The sequence below is a fragment of the Oncorhynchus clarkii genome, chromosome 1, assembly GCF_045791955.1.
Source record: "Oncorhynchus clarkii lewisi isolate Uvic-CL-2024 chromosome 1, UVic_Ocla_1.0, whole genome shotgun sequence".
Classification (NCBI taxonomy): Eukaryota; Metazoa; Chordata; class Actinopteri; order Salmoniformes; family Salmonidae; genus Oncorhynchus; species Oncorhynchus clarkii.
The window spans coordinates 22,968,511-22,990,347 of NC_092147.1; the positions used below are offsets into that span (position 1 = coordinate 22,968,511).

Below are 21,837 nucleotides of genomic sequence, written 5' to 3' on the forward strand. Positions count from 1 at the left end.
TGAATTTAAAAAGTATAACATTGTTCCACTTTGACAATGTTTTTCAAAAATGTTTACTAATTAATAAAAAAATGAATGTTTTGAGTCATTAAGTATTCAACCCCTTTGTTATGGAAATTCTAAAAAAGTTCAAGAGTAAAAATGTGCTTAACAAGTCACATAATAAGTTGTGTGGACTCACTGTGTGCAATAGTGTTTAACATGATTTTTGAACAACTACCTCATCTCTGTACACCACACGTACAGCTAATTGTAAGGTCCCTCAGTCTAGCAATGAATTTCAACCACAGAGGCCAGGGAGGTTTTCCAATACCTCGTAAAAAAAGGGCACACATTCGTAAATGGGTAAAAAAAAAAAAAAGAAAAAAAAAAAAGAAAGCAGACATTGAATATCCCTTTGAGCATGGTGAAGTTATTAATGACACTTTGGATGGTGTATCAATACACCCCGTCACTACAAAGATACAGGTGTCCTTCCTAACTCAGTTGCCGGAGAGGAAGGAAACCGCTCAGGGATTTCACCATGAGGACAATGGTGACTTTAAAACAGTTACAGAAGTTAATGGCTGTAATAGGAGAAAATTGAAGATGGCTCAACATTGTCATTGTGAGGTAATTCATTTTGAATTCAGACTGTAAGGCAAAATGTGGAATCAAGGGGTATGAATCGTTTGACGGCACAATTGTTCTACAAACATTTCAAGAAAAATGTAGTAGTTAGTCCTGAGAAACTTCAATTAACAATCCTCCATGTTCCAACACAAACTCTGGACATCACAAACTTGTTAGTTTTATAAAGAGGAATGACAAACTACACACATGCAAAGAACTCTGAGCCCTGTGTTTAGTAAGTACCTTATTGTCATACTTGAGTAAAAGTAAAGATACCTTAATAGAAAAATAAGAGTCACCCAGTAAAATACTACTTTAGTAAAAGTATTTGGTTTGAAATATACTTCAGTATCAAAAGTAAAAGTTAAAAGTATAAATAATTTCAAGATCCTTATTTTAAGCAAACCAGATGGCACAATTTTAGTGTTTTTAAAAAATATATATTTACGGATAGTCAGGGGCACACGCCATCACTCAGACATAATTAACAAACAGAGAATTTAGCCAGATCAGAGGCAGTAGGGATGTTCTATTGATAAGTTAGTGAATTGGGCCATTTTCTGTCATGCTTAGTGTAACAGGATAACTTTAGACCGTCCCCTCGCCCATACCCGGGCACGAACCAGGGACCCTCTGCACACAACAACAACAGTCACCCACGAAGCATCGTTACCCATCGCTCCACAAAAGCCGCGGCCCTTGCAGAGCAAGGGGAACTACTACTTCAAGGTCTCAGAGCAGGTGACGTCACCAATTGAAACGCGATTTAGCGCGCACCACCGCTAACTAAGCTAGCCGTTTCACATCCATTACATTAGCATTTAAAATGTAACAAGTACTTTTGTGTTTCAGGGAAAATGTAAGGAGTAAAATGTACATCATTTTTTGGTAAGGTAGTGAAGTAAAAATTGTCAAATAGAAAATGGTAACGTAAAGTACAGATACCCCAAAAAACTTAAACATTTTTACTTCACACCACTGGTGGTGGCTGAAGAGGCGGGTGTCGACTGCTGTGGCCATCTGCTACGCCCCACATGGGAGACTTCCTTAAAAAGGGTGAAGGGGCTCTCACTGCTCTTCTAGCAGTCACTGAACACTTCTAGAGAGAGGAAGGGGTTAACACGCAATCTGACAAAAATGCTGTAGCACATATCAGTAGTATGCATTACCCTGTAACAAAGAAAAAGGCTAACCTACCTTTGGCCAGGTGGCAAACTTCTGAGCAAACTCCTTCATGGTAAGCTTGGTCTCCGTCTCACTTTCCATGAGAGTGAGATGGAGAGAGAACTAACTTAGGCTCTTGAAACGCATCCGTGCTTTGTTTTGCTTTGAGTGAGCATGTGGTTTTCATTATTACAATCTCCCAGAAGTAGCCAGCCATCTACACTGAACAAAAATAAACGCAACATCAAATCTAAATTTGTCGCATGCGCCGAATCCCCCACAAAAGGGACTCCTCAGCACCAATGGGATCGTTTATGTCAGCTCATGAAACATGGGACCAACACTTTACATGTTGCATATATCTCTCTCGCTGCGGTCCTTCAGCACAACACAGATGAACAGAGGCTCAGGGAGAAAGACAGAGCTGCTTCCTGTACAGACACTCTGCTGAGAGGTGGGGAGAGTGGGGGAAGAGAGGGAGAGAGTGAATAAAGTTAGCACAGCAGTAACAGTTACCAATGCATTATTGGCCTTAGCATGTATCACCATGGCAGTATTGATAAATATGTAGGAGGCCGGAGGATGTGGCTGCCGTTTTATGGGCTCTTAACTAACCGTGCCATTTTGTTAGTAACTTATTTTGTACATAATGTTGCTACTACCGTCTCTTATGACCTGAGGGGTGTGGTATATGGCCAATATACCACAGCTAATCGCTGTTCTAATGCACCAGCCAATGCGGAGTGCCTGTATACAGGCCTTAGCTGTGGTATATTGGCCATATAGTACAAACCCCCAAGGTGCCTTATTGCTATTATAAACTGGTTATCAACATAATTAGAACAGTGAACAAGTAATTTTGAGTCATAAATGTAGTATACCATAGCTTTCAGCCCATCAGCACCCAGGAGCCAAACTACTCTGTTTATAGTAAGGTTTTAACTGATGGTTGATAGGGATGTCCCACAGCCAGGGGAGCCGCCAGGGATTTTGGGACTCATGAAAAGATATCACATTGGGCCCCACCACCACAGGTCACATCAACCCTGCGCAATTGCTGTAGCCACACACCTCCAGAACCCAATCGGCCCATTCAAAGCTTTAAATAACTCTACCTTTGCAGGCTTGCAGGCTCTTGTAGTCCAATATTTACTGACATTGAGCTGTGAAAATATAACACTGTGCAGACATGCACGCAACATTCTGCATACAGTGAAATTCACTATTTGATGCAAGATTGATACCCATTATATGAAATGTGCCCAAGGTAATCTTTTACAGTCTAAATGTAATTGTAAATGGTAAAAATCTTGAATGGAAAATTCTCTTAACATAAATGAATAACTTAAAATAAATATAGCTTATATAACCTCCCTCTTATATTAACCTCTTCAATTAAAATAAATTAACATTATCATCTTTGAATGATATAACAAACAAAATTGGCAGCAGATTTTTGAACTAAGTATATATACCAACTAGAAGATAAGCAGCTGTAAAAGTGGAAATGGAAAACAAAATGAAAAGGCCTGATGGTGGCGCTAGAGGAACAGTCAAGTGGTCACAAAATCAATAGGTTTCTTCCACTTGAGGTCTTGATTGTGCACAACAATTTTTTGGGCAATCCGACTATTACTTTGAGCTATATCTTGTTCTCAGCCTGTGGATATCATGTGTGTAGTGATCCAATATCCATGCCAATCAACAGTTATCACTGGCTCTTGCTCAGCCTTACTCACCATTTGGACTTTACAGCCCAAGTGTTACAGGGAATACTGAATGAAGAGGTTCCCCCTCCCAGGTATCTGAGCCGGTGTAGTGATCTGAAAACACATTTGAATCCGACTGAAGGAGTATAGTGGTTTACTTTTAAATATTAGAAGTACTGTATATTTTTTTCACCTTTCCCTTGTCCCAATTGTGCGTTCAAGTTAAACCGTTTTCATCCCATCCAGTAGGTGGCGGAGCGCACATTTAGTGTTGTTTGCGGACCGTCAAAATACCATAGAAGAAGGTCAATAGATTGATAAATTATCTGTTGCACCCCTGCTTTCAACATCTGCGCAGTTTTGTTTTCATGTTATGAAATGTGTGTCAGCAAAGGGATTTATTCGTGTTGATAAACACCCACATTTCCTCATCAGGGGAAACAGCGTTATGAATGGGAGAAATGGTATCCTGTGGTTTGACTATCCCAGTGCTCTTTCAGCTGTGTTTGTTGTTTTTGGCACCATACATCAACGGCAGAACATTTGAGAATTGTCTCACGGGCAAGTCATGTCGATCGGAAAGACCTCCCGTAGTCCTAAGTAAGTGGCAATTGTTTATATTTGTTGGAGCTAACGTTAGCTAGATAGCGCACCTATTTTTATGTAGTCAATACTGTGCAACAGATTGTGTAACAGATTGCCTCGCCAGCTTCTTGGCTAACGTCAGACAGGTGACGTTAGGCTAGTTAGCAGAAACTCTCGACCAGTTACTCAGCATCAGATTTGTTTTGAGATGTCCCTCGAACAGCAAGGCATAGTTTATTTGCTTGATTAGAGAGCGGGTAAAACTAGCTAATATACATACCGTCGTTAACTTAGTCAATAATCTATCCCTGTGCACATTACATTTATTACTCCAATTTTACAATGCAGTTCGGTCTCCAATTGTTTACTCATGAGCAGAGTGATTCAGGCACGCTAGGTTCGAGCGACTGGTCATATGACGGTCATATGACTACCAAATGGAACAAAATGTGACCGACACTTTGTTTGCCAACATGTTTCCCCACGCGCTGTAATGCATCTTACTATTTGACCAACTTGTAAATTCCCTAATGCCGTTTCTTATGTCACCTTTACTTTCACAGCTTTTTAATACACCCTGAGAATAAAAATACATATTGCAAGCATAGAAATGAGTCTGTTCTGTGTTCCAACAAATGGTATCTTCTGTTTGGCAAGTTACAACCCTAGCAGTAGGCTATTTGTTTGACGCCATACATGGCAGTGATAGTAATCAGTGAAGTTTGCTCTAAGGTCTCTTTTCTGGTTACGGCTTTTAACTTGGTTGCCTCAGTCACTCAAGGTTGTATGTAGTCACTGCCTCACATGTTGAAATTTAAGTCCAGCCGGAGTAAACACTAATCTCACCATTCTAAAGACCCCACAAACTGAGTTGTCATTAGTTAATAAATGTTAACTCATTGATTGTATCACACTCAATTGATAGTGTTCTGCCTTTGGTCAGTCTGATTGGCCATCCTCAACCTATTGTATTGTCCCACAGTTCCTGGAGACCTAGGGAATCAGTTGGAGGCCAAGCTGGACAAGCCCAGCGTGGTTCACTACATATGTTACAAGAAGACGGATGTCTATTTCACATTATGGCTCAACCTGGAACTGCTGGTGCCGGTGGCCATCGACTGCTGGATCGATAACATAAGGTTAGCGCTTAGTTCTATGTGAGGAGGAAAAGCATGGTGTTGGTTAATGAGCTCGGTAGAAAGCTACTGATAACATCTCTACTACTGGCAACTTAATAAAATACTAGTTTAATACTACTAAGTAGCTGGTTGAGTAGGCATGCGCTAGAACTGTTTCTGTAGCCTAGGTTGAATAGGTTATCTTCTGACCATTGTACAAATTGACCTTTGAATCCCCTTTAATCAATCAATGTTTTCAACAATTAGTCTCTGAGCTTAGTGTATTTAATAGAAGGCGTAGTGTACAACCAGTTGCGAGTTCAAATCTCGTCAGACATTAACTACGTTTTAGCTACTTATCTAACCTTAGCACATTTAGCTAACCCTTCCCCTAAACGTTTAAACTACTAAACTTAACCCTAAGCTAACATTAACCACCTAGATAGAATGTAACCTATTTAGCAACAGTACTTTTTGCAATTTCGTAACACTAGTATGTTTAGCAAATACAAATTAATACATACCATAAGAAATGTAACATCCTAAATGGAGTGTCCCGGGTTTACATACAGAATACAAAATGCGCTGAGACCAGGTTTTTTACAAGGACGAGTTGCAGATAAATGAATGGGTAATCAATATTTATTGAAAATGACAAGGCGCAACACTCGCTTACCATGGTTGCCTTCAATGATCAAATTGATTGCACCTCAACTCCCGTTGGTTGAGCACCCTCCACTTTCATTAAACATTTAGACACTAGTCTAATTATTTAATTTACTAGGAAAGATAACAAACGTGATTCTATACATGCATAGGCAGCCTATTCGATTTCATTGAGACCACACATACAGCGCATTCAAAGTATTCTGATCCCTTGACTTCCCATATTTTCTTATGTTACAGCCTTATTATAAAATTGTTCTCATTGGCACACCTGTATTTGGAGTTGCTCTCATTCCTCTGCAGATCATCTCAAGCTCTGTCAGGTTTGCTGGGGAGTGTTGCTGTACAGCGATTTTCAGGTCTCTCCATGTTCAATTTTGTTCAAGTCCGGGCTCTGGCTGGGCCACTCAAGAACATTCAGACTTGTCCCAAAGCCACTCCTGCGTTGTCCTGTTGGAAGGTGAACCTTCAAGCTGAGGTCCTGAGCGCCCTGGAGCAGGTTTTCATCTGTACCCCTACAAAAAATCCGGTCTCAGAGCTCATTTCCTTCGACCTCATGGCTTGGTTTTTGCTCTGGCATGCACTGTCAACTGTGGGACCTTATATAGACAGGTGTGTGCTTTTCCAAATCATGTCCAATTAATTGAATATGCCACAGGTGGACTCCAATCAAGTTGTAGAAACACCTCAAGGATGATCAATGGAAACAGGATGCACCTGAGCTCAATTTTGAGTCTCGTGGCAAAGGGTCTGAATACTTATGTAAATAAGGTATCTGTTATTTGTAATGAATTAGCAAAAATATCTAGCCATGTTTTCACTTTGTCATTATGGGGTATTGTTTGTAAATTGCAGAATGTATTTATTTAATCCATTTTAGAATACGGCTGTAACGTAACAAAATGTGGAAAAAGTCAAGGGGTCTGAATACTTTCTGAAGGCACTGTATACTAGGCGCACTTGATCTCGCACGCCCAACTAGTAGAGGAGAGGTAGGCTACTTAACTTGTATGCGTTAGCCACGCTCAGAATTCACAAGGCAGAAAGACGTCCATTTCCAAATAATCTGTGGGACAACAAAAATATTTTATTTCTGTCTGACCGCCCGCTCCCAACCACAGCATGAAGAATGCTTCCCGTTCCACAATGATCTCTGTAGGGACCCGCAGGTGCAGCCCTCTATACGGAAATTAATTGAAACCGGTGTTGCTTGTGGGGTCTCTAACCAAAATAACCACGTCAGTGTGCTGTGGGTTTATTTCAGGAACAACTCATGAATTAAATGAAGTGAAAGTTTCCAGTTCTATCCAATGTTATCTTCATAATACTTGGAATGTATACTGTAATGAACTTTTCTAATATTCTGGCATCTGTCTGTGTATTAGACTGATTTACAACCGCACAACAAGGCAGACAGAAGCTCCTCCGGGGGTAGATGTCAGAGTGCCTGGCTTTGGACAGACCTTTTCTCTGGAATACCTTGACCCCAGCAAGCGCGATGTTGGTGAGTGGGCCCATCGTAGCGTGCCTGAAGTATTTATTCAACGGTCTAATAGTGTTAGTATCTCAGTCATTGCTTGTGTGTGGGTTTGACTAAGCTACTACTGGGTGTATTGCAGGTATGTATTTCGTCACCATAGTGCAGTCGCTGGTAGAATGGGGATATACAAGAGATGATGATGTTCGAGGGGCTCCGTATGACTGGCGTAAGGCTCCAAGTAAGTAGCCTACACCCCTTACAGTCCATTGCTTTCTGTTACATTTGCGGTCTGATGAACCGAGCTTGTTGGCAACAGGTCTTTGGATGAATTGCATGTCCTTGTGTTAGGAGCTAGCTATGTGTTATTGCCGCCAACCTTTATAGTGTTGTTGGGTAGATTTTAGCCTGTAAGTTGTATTACTTTGTATCTAGTCATTGGAATTATGATCAACATTTTAATACAGAAACAGAATGTCAATTTAGACCTTTTAGATGTATTGTTTGCTTTAAAATATTGTTATAGGAATCGCAGTCGTTTAGAATGACCAGTCTCATGTAAGTGTTCTTGCTTTTATATGATTTTGACAGATGAGAACAAGGCCTACTTTTTGAGTCTGCAACAGATGATTGAAGAGATGGCAGAGAAGGCTGGATGTCCAGTTGTACTGATTGCCCACAGCATGGGGAACATGTACACCTTGTATTTCCTAAACCATCAGCCCCAGGCCTGGAAGGATCGCTACATCAAGGCCTTTGTGTCTTTGGGTGCTCCTTGGGCTGGAGTGGCCAAAACCATGAGAGTTGTGGCTTCTGGTAAGAGTCTGAGTAGGCTTTTTGGCATGAAGTTACATAGGAGTCAGACACAATAGTGGAGTTACTGTGGGCTGCATACCAATCATAATGTCTAGCAACTATGTACTTTATATTAACTATTGCAGTGGTTTATATTGGGTCTTTCCTTGTAGGTGATAATAACCGTATTCCAGTCATCAGTTCACTAAAAATCCGCTCACAGCAGCGCTCTGCAGTCTCAACCACATGGCTGTTCCCATATGCACATTCCTGGCCCGCTGACCAGGTCCTGATCCAAACACCCACCACCAACTACACCGTCAAGGACTACCAGCGCTTCTTCAAGGATATTGATTTCGAAGACGGCTGGGAGATGCGTCAAGACACTGCGCCACTGGTCAGTGCACTGGAGCCCCCTGGGGTGGCCATACACTGTCTGTACGGCAGTGGAGTTCCCACAGCGGAGGGTTTCCTCTACACCAACTTTCCTGATACAGACCCCACACTGATTCTTGGAGATGGGGATGGGACAGTCAACCTGCTGAGTGCCACCCAGTGCAAGCGTTGGATAGGCCACCAAAATCAGCCTGTCCATATGCTTGAGCTGGAAGGGAATGAGCATGTGGCAATGCTGCTTAACTTTACGACGGTCGCCTACATCAAGACTGTCCTTTTTGACCCTTGAGCGACCAACTAGATCTGATCTTAAGAGAGTCACAAACATGAAAAACTGTGATAGTACAAAGAAGATGAACCATAGGCTTGTGGATAGATTATGACCTCGGAGCCTGATGAGGAAATGTTTTACCCTATTCCTGATTTTTATTATAAATTATCCCCTCAGCAGACATTGTTTTTTCCCCCATAGTGTCAATCCAAATGTGACATTTAATTGATATTTTAAGTAATGATTCAGTTTTCTAAGATATTTTCCAATCCATTTAACTCCGATTACCAGATTGTTTCCTGTTGTGCTAAACCAAAATGCGTTGTGATTTTATATACGGATTTTACCACATTATATTTAAAGCATTGGGGGCATAGCTACAATAAGATAGTAGTATTTGTACCATTAACATCAGTGATTTTACTGTACACATTAGCCATGTGAACACAAATAATAACTTTCGTATTCATTTTTTTTTATTCAGACCTTTTCTGCTGTTACAAAGCGTTACATTTTGTTTTGTTCTGTAGGTCACCGTATGTATAGTATACCGGTTCATATTCTGTATGTATAACATAAGGAAATAAATGACAGTAATGCCTGTAATTTTGTTCCTAAAACATGTCAGCTATTATTAACATTTTTTTAACACTTCCAATCTAAATCAAACCAGGTTAACTGTTTAATATGTGATCCTCAGAAGTAGCAGTATGTCCAGTATTGAGCTGTGATTAATGCATAAATTCAGGTCCTTTTGTCAAGGCTAGATTGTTTACTGGGACAGCACAGGAAGATGCTGTCCGATCAGCTAGATTGTAACTATGCCATTGCGCTATGGTTGAGCTTGACCAATATGTTATTGCTGGAACTATCAGGATCTGTTTGTGTGCTGCCCTGTGACGATTAAGTAAAATGTAATGTTGAACATTGCATTAAGCTGGCCTTCTGTGGGAGCTCTGTTAAAGTAAGAGGGAGTGAAAATTGGAACTCTGTTTCATCAGCCTCAGAGGTTCCTCTTCCCTAGTCTCTTCTCACAGCTGCCGTGGAGCGTGCGTGCAGCGCGCCCATTGTCTGGCGAAAGAGACTACCTCTTCCCCTCAGATGTCTTAACACATCTACTTCAGTACTTTCACGGATCAAACAGGACCTACCATATGCACCTGCAACACGTAATCAGGGTTTCTGAACTCATCAGAAAGCCACGAGTGATTGCGCCATAAGTCATTGGGTCCTGTCGTCTGGAGTGTTAGTTCAGGATTATTATATCCTCTTTAATCAAAAAGGTTCATTAATGAATTATATCCTTCTAGTTCACAAGTCACACTTTAAAAATGGATTTAGGCCTGTAAGGCTTAATCTAACGAAAGCTTTAGTTGACAACTACTGTTTCATTCTGTAGGTCAATTATGAACATTTGTCAGGTTTCACAACATTACAGTTGACCACAGAATGAATGAGAACTGGTTGTCAGTGTAGCGGAAAGGAAAAGGTCTTGTTCCCAAACTAACGTTGCAACTCTTGAACGTCCAGTCTCAACAGGAAGGCTCCATCCTCATGGGAGTCAACCAAACCCTGACGGGGGAGAGAACAAGACGTTAGTCTCTGTGAGACACTGGGGCTGTTTCATTTACTTGCACATTAACATCTATCACTCCAGTGTTAATGCTAAATTGTCATTATTTCGCCACTATGGTCTATTTATTACCTAATCTTACTACATTTGCACACACTGTGTATAGATTTTTCTATTGTGTTATTGACTGTATATCTGTTTATCCCATGTGTAACTGTGTTGTTTTTGTCGCTTTGCTTTATCTTGGCCAGGTTGCAGTTGTAAATGAGAACTTGTTCTCAACTGGCCTACCTGGTTAAATAAAGGTCAAATAAAATAAATAAATTCCCCTGATAGGATTAGATAGCTGGTGAGATCAATATGGCAGAAACTACATGAAGTTAGCCTATTGCTTGCATTTATGATTTTTAATAGGATCCCCATTAGCCGACGCCAATGGCGACAGCTAGTCTTCCTGGAGTTTAACAAAAAAAGACTACATAAATATTTGACAATTTACATACAGTTGAAGTCAGAAGTTTACATACGCCTTAGCTAAATACATTTAAACTCAGTTTTTCACAATTTCTGACATTAATTCTAGGAAAAATTCCCTGTATTAATTAGGTCAGTTAGGATCACCACTTTATTTTAAGAATGTGAAGTGTCAGAATAAAATGTAAAATGTCAGTGTAATAGTAGAGAGAATGATTTATTTCAGCTTTTATTTCTTTCATCACATTCCCAGTAGGTCATAAGTTTACATACACTCAATTAGTATTTGGTAGCATTGCCTTTACATTGTTTATCTTGGGTCAAATGTTACAGGTAGCCTTCCACAAGCTTCCCACAATAAGTTGGGTGAATTTTGGCCCATTCCTCCTGACAGAGCTGTAACTGAGTCAGGTTTGTAGGCCTTCTTGCTCACACACGCTTTTTCAATTCTGCCCACAAATTTTCTATAGGATTTAGGTCAGGGCTTTGTGATGGCCACTCCAATACCTTGACTTTGTTGTCCTTAAGCCATTTTGCCACAACTTTGGAAGTATGCATGGGGTCATTGTCAATTTGGAAGACCCATTTGCGACCAAGCTTTAACTTCCTGACTGTCTTGAAATGTTGCTTCAATATATCCACATCATTTTCCTTCCTCATGATGCCATCTATTTTGTGAATTGCAACAGTCCCTCCTGCAGCAAAGCACCCCCACAACATGATGCTGCCATCCCTGTGCTTCACGGTTGGGATGGTGTTCTTCGGCTTGCAAGCCTCCATTTTTCCTCCAAACATAACAATGGTCATTATGGCCAAACAGTTCTATTTTTGTTTCATCAGACATTTCTCCAAAAAGTACGATCTTGTCCCCATGTGCAGTTGCAAACCGTAGTCTGGCTTTTTTAAGGCGGATTTGGAGCAGTGGCTTCTTCCTTCCTGAGTGGTCTTTCAGGTTATGTCAATATAGGACTTGTTTTACTGTGGATATAGATACTTTGGTACCTGTTTCCTCCAGCATCTTCACAAGGTCCTTTGCTGTTGTTCTGGGATTGATTTGCACTTTTCGCACCAAAGTACGTTCATCTCTAGGAGACAGAACGCGTCTCCTTCCTGAGCGGTATGACGGCTGCGTGGTCCCATGGTGTTTATACTTGCGTACTATTGTTTGTACAGATGAACGTGGTACCTTCAGGCGTTTGGAAATTGCTCCCAAGGATGAACCAGACTTGTGGAGGTCTACAGGTCTTGGCTGATATCTTTTGATTTTCCCATGATCTCAAGCAAAGAGGTACTGAGTTTGAAGGTAGGCCTTGAAATACATCCACAGGTACACCTCCAATTGACTCAAATGATGTCAATTAGCCTATCAGAAGCTTTTCCAAGCTGTTTAAAAGGCACAGTCAACTTAGTGTATGTAAACTTCTGACCCACTGGAATTGTGATACAGTGAATAAGTGAAATATTCTGTCTGTAAACAATTGTTGGAAAAATGACTTGTGTTATGCACAAAGTAGGTGTCCTAACCGACTTGCCAAAACTATAGTTTGTTAACAAGAAATTTGTGGAGTGGTTGAAAAATTAGTTTTAATGACTCCAACCTAAGTGTATGTAAACTTCCGACTTCAACTGTACATTTAAAACAGACAGGACGGAGACACATATATACATACAATCTATACACATATACAATGAATTCTGAAAGTATTCAGACCCCTTGACTTTTTCCACATTTTGTTAAGTTACAGCTTTATTCTAAAATGGATTGAATAAAAACAATACCCTCATCAATCTACATACAATACCCCATAATGACAAACCATAATGACAAAGCGAAAACAGGTTTTTGCAGCAACAGCTACTCTTCCTGGGGTCCAAACACACCAAAGCTTCCACATTACATTTAAAACAAAAGATAAAACTGAACTGTTTGTACTGAATGAGCTAAAGATAAAACAGTACATCATAACACCTACACCACCACATATCCACAACACAATATGTTCAATACCACCATACAACAATATCACAATGTGTGCGTATGCATGTGTCTGTGCCTTCATCAAACACTGTTTCATGACGCATCAGTGACATAGCAGGAGATGTTTTGAAACAATTACTGCTTCACAGTCAACAGCTCCAGGTATATGTCCGCTACGTTTATGGGGGGTCAATTAAGGAAGACATCCTCTTCTGCAAACCACTGGAAACCCGGACAACAGGAGAGGATATTTTTAAAGTACTGGACAGCTTTGTGACATCAAATGGACTTTGAGATGTGTTGGTATCTGTACTGGTGGTGCAAAAGCCATGACGGAGATATGAGTGGAGTGCTAATGCACGTGCAAGCAGTTGTTCCCGACACCTCTTGGGTACACTGCAGCATCCACCGAGAGGCTCTTGCGGCCAAGGGAAGGCCTGACAGCTTGAAAGACGTTTTGGACACTACAGTGAAAATGGTTAACTTTGTTAAAGCAAGGCCCCTGAACTCTCGTGTATTTTCTGCACTATGCAATGATATGGGCAGAGTCCATGTAACACTTTTACAACATACAGAAGTGCGCTGGTTGCACAGTATTGCACAGTATTGAGGTGCACAGTATTGAGAGACGTATTGAGAGACGAGCTTAAAGTTTCCTTTACTGACCATAATTTTTCACTTGTCTGACCGCTTGCATGATGACAATATTTTTTTTATTTTCGCCTGAATGATCTGAATCTAGGATTACAGGGACTCTTCGCAACTATATTCAATGTGCGGGACAAAATTTAGGCTATGATTAAGAAGTTGGAGCTCCTCTCTGTCTGCATTAACAAGAACAACACAGGTCTTTCCATCATTGTATGATTTTTATGTGTGGAAATGAACTGAAGTTTACGAACAATGTCAAACGTGATATACAGTGCCTTGCGAAAGTATTCGGCCCCCTTGAACTTTGCGACCTTTTGCCACATTTCAGGCTTCAAACATAAAGATATAAAACTGTATTTTTTTGTGAAGAATCAACAACAAGTGGGACACAATCATGAAGTGGAACGACCTTTATTGGATATTTCAAACTTTTTTAACAAATCAAAAACTGAAAAATTGGGCGTGCAAAATTATTCAGCCCCCTTAAGTTAATACTTTGTAGCGCCACCTTTTGCTGCGATTACAGCTGTAAGTCGCTTGGGGTATGTCTCTATCAGTTTTGCACATCAAGAGACTGACATTTTTTCCCATTCCTCCTTGCAAAACAGCTCGAGCTCAGTGAGGTTGGATGGAGAGCATTTGTGAACAGCAGTTTTCAGTTCTTTCCACAGATTCTCGATTGGATTCAGGTCTGGACTTTGACTTGGCCATTCTAACACCTGGATATGTTTATTTTTGAACCATTCCATTGTAGATTTTGCTTTATGTTTTGGATCATTGTCTTGTTGGAAGACAAATCTCCGTCCCAGTCTCAGGTCTTTTGGAAACTCCATCAGGTTTTCTTCCAGAATGGTCCTGTATTTGGCTCCATCCATCTTCCCATCAATTTTAACCATCTTCCCTGTCCCTGCTGAAGAAAAGCAGGCCCAAACCATGATGCTGCCACCACCATGTTTGACAGTGGGGATGGTGTGTTCAGGGTGATGAGCTGTGTTGCTTTTATGCCAAACATAACGTTTTGCATTGTTGCCAAAAAGTTCAATTTTGGTTTCATCTGACCAGAGCACCTTCTTCCACATGTTTGGTGTGTCTCCCAGGTGGCTTGTGGCAAACTTTAAACAACACTTTTTATGGATATCTTTAAGAAATGGCTTTCTTCTTGCCACTCTTCCATAAAGGCCAGATTTGTGCAATATACGACTGATTGTTGTCCTATGGACAGAGTCTCCCACCTCAGCTGTAGATCTCTGCAGTTCATCCAGAGTGATCATGGGCCTCTTGGCTGCATCTCTGATCAGTCTTCTCCTTGTATGAGCTGAAAGTTTAGAGGGACGGCCAGGTCTTGGTAGATTTGCAGTGGTCTGATACTCCTTCCATTTCAATATTATCGCTTGCACAGTGCTACTTGGGATGTTTAAAGCTTGGGAAATCTTTTTGTATCCAAATCCGGCTTTAAACTTCTTCACAACAGTATCTCGGACCTGCCTGGTGTGTTCCTTGTTCTTCATGATGCTCTCTGCACTTTTAACGGACCTCTGAGACTATCACAGTGCAGGTGCATTTATACGGAGACTTGATTACACACAGGTGGATTGTATTTATCATCATTAGTCATTTAGGTCAACATTGGATCATTCAGAGATCCTCACTGAACTTCTGGAGAGAGTTTGCTGCACTGAAAGTAAAGGGGCTGAATAATTTTGCACGCCCAATTTTTCAGTTTTTGATATGTTAAAAAAGTTTGAAATATCCAATAAATGTCGTTCCACTTCATGATTGTGTCCCACTTGTTGTTGATTCTTCACAAAAAAATACAGTTTTATATCTTTATGTTTGAAGCCTGAAATGTGGCAAAAGGTCGCAAAGTTCAAGGGGGCCGAATACTTTCGCAAGGCACTGTAGCAAAGCAGCTGAGTGAGTTGGTTGCACAATTACTTAGGTACTTTCCTGAAACGGATGGCACAAACAACTGGATTCATGCCCTGCCTCCAGTCCACTTACCGTTATCTGAACCTCATTGAAATTGTAACAAGCGGTTCTGTGAAAATTTAATTTAATCAGAAGCCACTGCCAGATTTCTGGATTGGGCTGCGCTCAAAGTATCCTGCCTTGGCAAATCATGCTGTAATGACACTGATGCCCTTTGCAACCACCTACCTATGTGAGAGTGGATTCTCGGTAGGGCTGGGCGATATGGCCAAAATATCATATGGTATTTTTCAAATTTTTGACGGTATGATGGTATTTGACGATATTTTATGTTTTTGATTCATAAAAGTTCTACATTTGCTTTATGAGTAGTGCGTGACCCTAGGGTGGCAACACATATATTCTAAATGATTTCAATGGGTCTTTCTCCATTATAATTGTTTTATACTGTTCAATTCAACTTCAACCTAAAATAATTTCCTGCATTCGTTTGAGATCATTTCCACACTGCCACGATACGGGGAAAAACTAGGCCTTATTTTTAACCAAAAGTTGCAATTGCGATTTAGATAAAAACACTTGGGTTAACTTTTAGAATAATGGAAATAGAATGTTTATTCTAATTCTATAGTTAGAATATAAATAATAGTAGGCACTTTGAATACAGTGTTTGACATGACAACGAATGGAAATGCCATGGACAAGTTATTGTGGCAGGGTAGGAACCAAAGTGATGCTCAGTGTTTCCTAGGGGACCCTATAATCTTTGGCTACATTCAATCTTTATTCATGTAGCCAACATATTCATTCTTAGATTTAGAAGATACTTTTGCATAAACAACATGCTGATTTAGGCCTCCACCTTGACTGGTATTAGGCTGTATTAGCTGGCTACGTTAGCACTGACTTAGTACTTTTATAAACTAGCGATTAGCATTAGTGGCTAACACAATTTAGCTTAACCTGCTAAGAAAATACAAACTAGCTGTTTGCAGATGTAAGAAACACAAACTAATATTGTAATCATAGAACGCTTGTGGATTTAAATTAAGATCAAAGTGTAAACAACATCGTTGTCATCAACATTGTTGCATGAGCTGCATTGAACAAAAGTGTCTTGTGGTAAAGCAACAACACATTGAGTGACTGGGTGGGACTAGGTCTGTATATAAAGTGACATGGAGTTGCACACGGCGTAACACATTTAACAAACCAAACATTAAAATACCGTTATAGAAGGTAAAGTAAAAACCCAAACCGGTCCGTGCATCAATACCGGTATATAGTAAAATACAGTATACTGCCCAGCCCTAATTCTCAGCCCTCACTAGCATGAAAACTAAATACAGGTACAGATTGTGTGTGGAAAATGATTTAAGGCAGACTCTCCAATACAACCCAACATTGCAGAGTTATGTGCATCCTTTCAAGCACACCCTTCTAATTAACATGTGGTGAGTTATTCACAATTTTTGATAAAAAAATCAAGTTTATATGTAAGATGGCTAAATAAAGAGCTAAATTATTAGTGAGTGTTGCAACCGAGGACAGACGATTGTATGCACTCGGCGGTCCCGTTCTTCGAGCTTGTGTGGTCTACCACTTCGTGGCTGAGCCGTTGTTGCTCCTAGATATTTCCACTTCACAATAACACTTACAGTTGACCGGGGCAGCTCTAGCAGGGCAGACATTTGACGAACTGACTTGTTGGAAAGGTGGCATCCTATGAGGGTGCAACATTGAAAGTTACTGAGTTCTTCAGTAAGGCCATTCTACTGCCAATATGTGTCCACATATTTTTGTATATCTAGTGTAGTCCGCTACCATCCTCAGTTGCTTTATCTTAAGTCGTGTTATGGGATTTTTATGAATAATGACTAAATTATGTATACATTTAACTTAGAACTATAACTAAACAGAATACTACTATGTTACTGTATGAATGTATGAATCTTATTATAATCATAATACTGAATATAATATGTGTAGTTTTAGTCAAGAATTAGAACAAGGACTTTCTGTTCCTTGTTAGAAACTAATGGAGCAATCGTCAGACCGGCTGGAATACTGTGTTCCTTACAGGACATTCTGTCCCTACCCAGGGAGGGGAGAGAACTTGGGCTTGTAGTAGATTGTTTAACAGGTGGCAGACAATGTGAGAAGGCTTGTGAACTATATTGCCATTGTATCTGAGAGGAGGAGAGACATTTATGACGAAATGTGAGGTATATAAACCAATGTACATGGTATGACCAGAGCTTATGACCAATTTGCATCTATCAAGTCACAGGTGAAGAATCCAGCTTTCTGTGATGGGTTTCACAGCCATGGATGCTATCAATAAATTAGATTACCAAATGAATAGACAATTAGACAGAATAAACAAATAGGAAGAGGTCAAACCTGCAACTCCTGCAGACACTCTTCAACACACCAGGTCAGACTTACATGGAAGGAAGGATTCTAGAAGAAAAGTTCAAGTTCAGTATTCACTCTTCATCTCATACAACAGTGTAACGGTTTATTAACCATTCTTTGCTAAACAGTAGTGTTGTCACGATACCAGAAGTTTTACTTTGACACCAGGTTTAGTATCACGATACTGAATACCATCACAATACTCGATACCAACGATACCACAGCAAAAAACATAGACATAAGAGCCAAAGTCATAGAATGGCATTTGATCCAGACAGATAAACTCAGCTATCACTCTGTTCAATCGTTTGGGCATCTTTTGATTTCATTATCATTACATTTTAAATGTTTTACGTCAGAATTTTCCTGAGACAGCCATTTATGCATTAATGAACCAATTATACAATCGACCAACATAATGGTAATCATTTATTTGAATAGTAAATCTCTATTGATAAACTGGGTAAATCAAGATGTACCCTAGGTCTATTCATAATACAAGTGAATGCATATTTAATAGGAGTGTGTGCATGCATTGACATATTGAGCTTCTTTTGGCTAATTTCATGGGGCTACAGATGACAATCTGTTTCCCTTCCATGTGGCACTTATTTTATTGTACTGATCAATAACATTTGTATAGAAGTTGCTTATTTTATTAAAGTGGGCTGTCGCTTTAACCAGTAATGACGTCATTCACAGAGGGGTTCGGCATGTCGGAGCCAATGATGTATATAAACCCTTGATTGCTGATGCTACTATGTATTGGTCATTGAGGTACTTTGACGCCACCGGTTGGCAATATTGGCAGTCCTCCATAGGAATGAATGGCATTCTACAGTACTTCAATAAAATGTTTAAAGGAAAAAATGACATGTATTTAAGTATCGTTGTTGTCGTGGGGACAGTAACATTAGTAATCTAAAACAAATACACTAAGAAATGTTTTTATATCATTTTTATTTGTATAGTACGCATAATAATTTAAAAGTATGCATTAAGGTGTCTGTAATAGAATAAACATTGCAGAAACAAATGAATAAATGCATTTCTATAGCTTTTACAATGGTGAGGGAGTGCCAGGATGAAGGCACGGTGGCTCCAACATCTAGTGTATATATAAATTATTGGTCGGAGCTGATGGGGTCACCTTAGGGTCATGATAGGGGCTGCACCAAATTATTGACGTATTATAATAATTGATTATGCTTATGTTGTATTAATAGAAGGGGAAGGGCTATAAGACAACCCCACCCCCCCACTACATTTTATAGGGTCCTGGACCACAGATTAGCAATATGCATTATAAGCTTTAATACTGTTCCACAGTTCTTTTCTAGTCTCTGCCTCTTATAAGAAACGGTCTGAGAGATGTGTGAGTTATTGCAGTCAAAACAGGGTGTCGGTGAGAAAGCACCTCAAGGCTAAAAGAGATTCATAGACACAGAACCCAGCAGGGGAGTGGTAGAGATAAGAGTCAAGTCAGAAATACCACTGTAAGCCACACGGGAGTGGAAAATTACTGCTGAGCCCTTAGAAAACAATATACTATTGTTCTCTCCTGCACGTTGGTATAACTGTATATACATGGGTTGGTATAACTGTATATACATGGGCTTCGTCTCACGAGTAGAAGGTGTTGACGTAGGCAGTTACATCACTAGGGGTTGACTGCAAGCATATTAAAGCAACTTGGACTTTTTTTATTTTGAAGAACTTACTCGGAAACATGCGTGCTATTGTCAACTTCTGTCTGCAATTGCATTAATAAAGGTTTGATTGATTTACTTAAAGATATTGTCTGATTGCTGATTTCACCAATAAGCCAATGATTGACAAGGAACAAGGAACCTACCGCAACAGAGCCCTCAGTTCGCTGAGGTAATAGAAACTTTGGCTGAGGGAAAGACCAATTAAGTGAATGAATAGCGTTTTTGGTGGCAACAAGCTTTGATATTAGCATGTTTTGCATCACAAACAAAGTACTTGGGTTGTGCATTGATGTTAGTTTCAGCTGAAAACTAGCAAGGAAGTTAGCCTACAAAGCTGGAAGCTACCGGTAACTTATTGCATTGTAAAGTTATTGTAGCCTGTATAGACATTGCTTTGCGAACAGTAAGTTACAGTTTCAACATTTCTACATGCCGTGTCGCATTATTCAAGTGTGTTAACTTCTTCGCAGCATGACGGGGAGATAAACATGATCCATCCCAGACTCCCAGTGCAGGTTAGCAATGAGTATGTGGAGCAGGCACGGTGCACTCGGTGAGGGACATCGGCTGCGCTGATGGACAGACTTGTTCCGTGAGACACAATTGACATAAGTACTGAAAGTAACAAATTCTAGGACCGAACCGTTTTCATGCGCTACTAGCGTCTGAAACATGCTCCTGCAGCGACATAAAACCAGTGCACCTAACAAAAGAGAGGGCTATAAGATAAGAACAAAGATGTTTGGGAGATGTCATTTCTATTTATTATTACCTTTATTTAACTAGGCAAGTCAGTTAAGAACAAATTTGTATTTACAATGACAGCCTACATGAGGTGTCAGAAGAAATTGGTGAAAGAGAACAGTGATGGGTTGGAATTGAATAGTGTATTTGTAATACGCTATATGGTTTTGTGTTCAGACCTTGTAAAAAGTGTCAAGGGTGAACTCCTCCATGGTGCCGTCCACTGCTTTCATAAGCTCTAGTAGCTGAGCCTGTCCTGTGGAAACTTCCATAGCCAGTAATGTCCTGTAGGGGAGAGCAGAATACTAGATCGTAAGACTATGATCTTGTACATGATCATGCTGTCAAATCAAGAAAATAAAAATAGGTGTTGACTACCGTGAAATGCTTACTGACAAGCCCCTTCCCAACAATGCAGAGTTAAAGTAACCTAAATTTGCTAAGTATAAAAGGAAATAGTGACAAAATAACAAGGCTGTATACAAGGAGTACCAGTACTGAGTCAATGTGCAGGGGTACGAGGGAGTTGAGGTAATATTTACATGTAGGTAGGGGTAAAAGTGACTGGGCAATCAGGATAGATAATAAACATAGTACCAGCTGCGTATGTGAAGATTGTGAAAGTGTGTCTGTGTGAGTGGCGTCAATATGCATGTCTGTGTGAGTGTATGTAGTGTGTGTTGGAATGTCAGTGTAGTATGTGTGAGTAGAGCCAGTGAAATGCAAATAGTCCAGGTAGCCATTTGATTAACTGTTCAGCAGTCTTCTGGCTTTGGGCTAGAAACTGATCAGGAGCCTCTTGGACCCAGATTTGGCGCTCCGGTACTGCTTGCCGAGAGGTAGCAGAGAAAACAGTCTATGACGGGTGGCTGGAGTCAATTTTTAGGGCTTTCCTCTGACACAGCCTGGTATAGAGGTCCTGTATAGTAGGGAGCACAGCCCCAGTGATGTACTAGACCGTACGCGCTACCCTTTGTATGCCAAGCAGTTGCCATAACAAGTGGTGGTGCAGCCAGTCATGATGCTCTCAATGGTGCAGCTGTATAACTTTTTGAGGATCTGAGAGCCCATGCTAAATTTTTCCAGCTTCCTGAGGAGAAATTGAAGTTGTCATGCCCTCTTCACGACTGTGTTGGTGTGTTTGGCCCATGATAGATCCTTAATGATGTGGACACTGAGGAACTTGAAGCTCTTGAACCGCTCCACTACAGCCGCGTCGATGTGAATGGGGGCATGCTCGGAACAGGCTTGGCACATGGCAGGAGGTCTGTCTCACTCATCGTGATAAGAGATCCTACTATACCTGGTTTTATCATCATTAGAGTAGACCTTCAGCTTCTCAGCCAAAGAAATTAACCTATAAAAAAGATTGCAATCACTTTACCTCATTCAGACTATTTAGCAGAGTATTTGTTTCCTGCCAGTATACCTCTGGTGACATGCATCCTCTTACCAAAATATAACAGAGAATAGTAACACCAATTCCACAAACAAAAGGGACAAAACACAAATGTTGGTTGTACTATAGCAGACCTCCTGCCATGTGCCAAGCCTGTTCTGAGGGA

At 40.3% G+C, this 21,837-nt stretch overlaps 1 protein-coding gene and 1 long non-coding RNA gene across 2 annotated transcripts; one reads left to right on the forward strand and one right to left on the reverse strand.

The window, feature by feature from the left end:
- Window positions 1-3,752: 3,752 nt before the first annotated feature.
- LOC139386948 (lysosomal phospholipase A and acyltransferase-like) lies at window positions 3,753-9,413 on the forward strand. The gene is made up of 6 exons (XM_071132894.1): window positions 3,753-4,085; window positions 5,053-5,209; window positions 7,240-7,358; window positions 7,474-7,572; window positions 7,923-8,147; window positions 8,300-9,413. The coding sequence occupies exons 1-6, from the start codon at window positions 3,938-3,940 to the stop codon at window positions 8,809-8,811; spliced, it is 1,260 nt and encodes a 419-aa protein (XP_070988995.1). The 5' UTR covers window positions 3,753-3,937; the 3' UTR covers window positions 8,812-9,413.
- A 328-nt stretch (window positions 9,414-9,741) lies between these two features.
- On the reverse strand, window positions 9,742-21,244 carry LOC139387357 (uncharacterized). The gene is made up of 3 exons (XR_011629154.1): window positions 20,452-21,244; window positions 17,802-17,861; window positions 9,742-10,365 (listed from the first exon to the last, which is right to left on the reverse strand). It is a non-coding gene; the product is annotated as an uncharacterized lncRNA (long non-coding RNA).
- Between the last annotated feature and the right edge of the window lie 593 nt (window positions 21,245-21,837).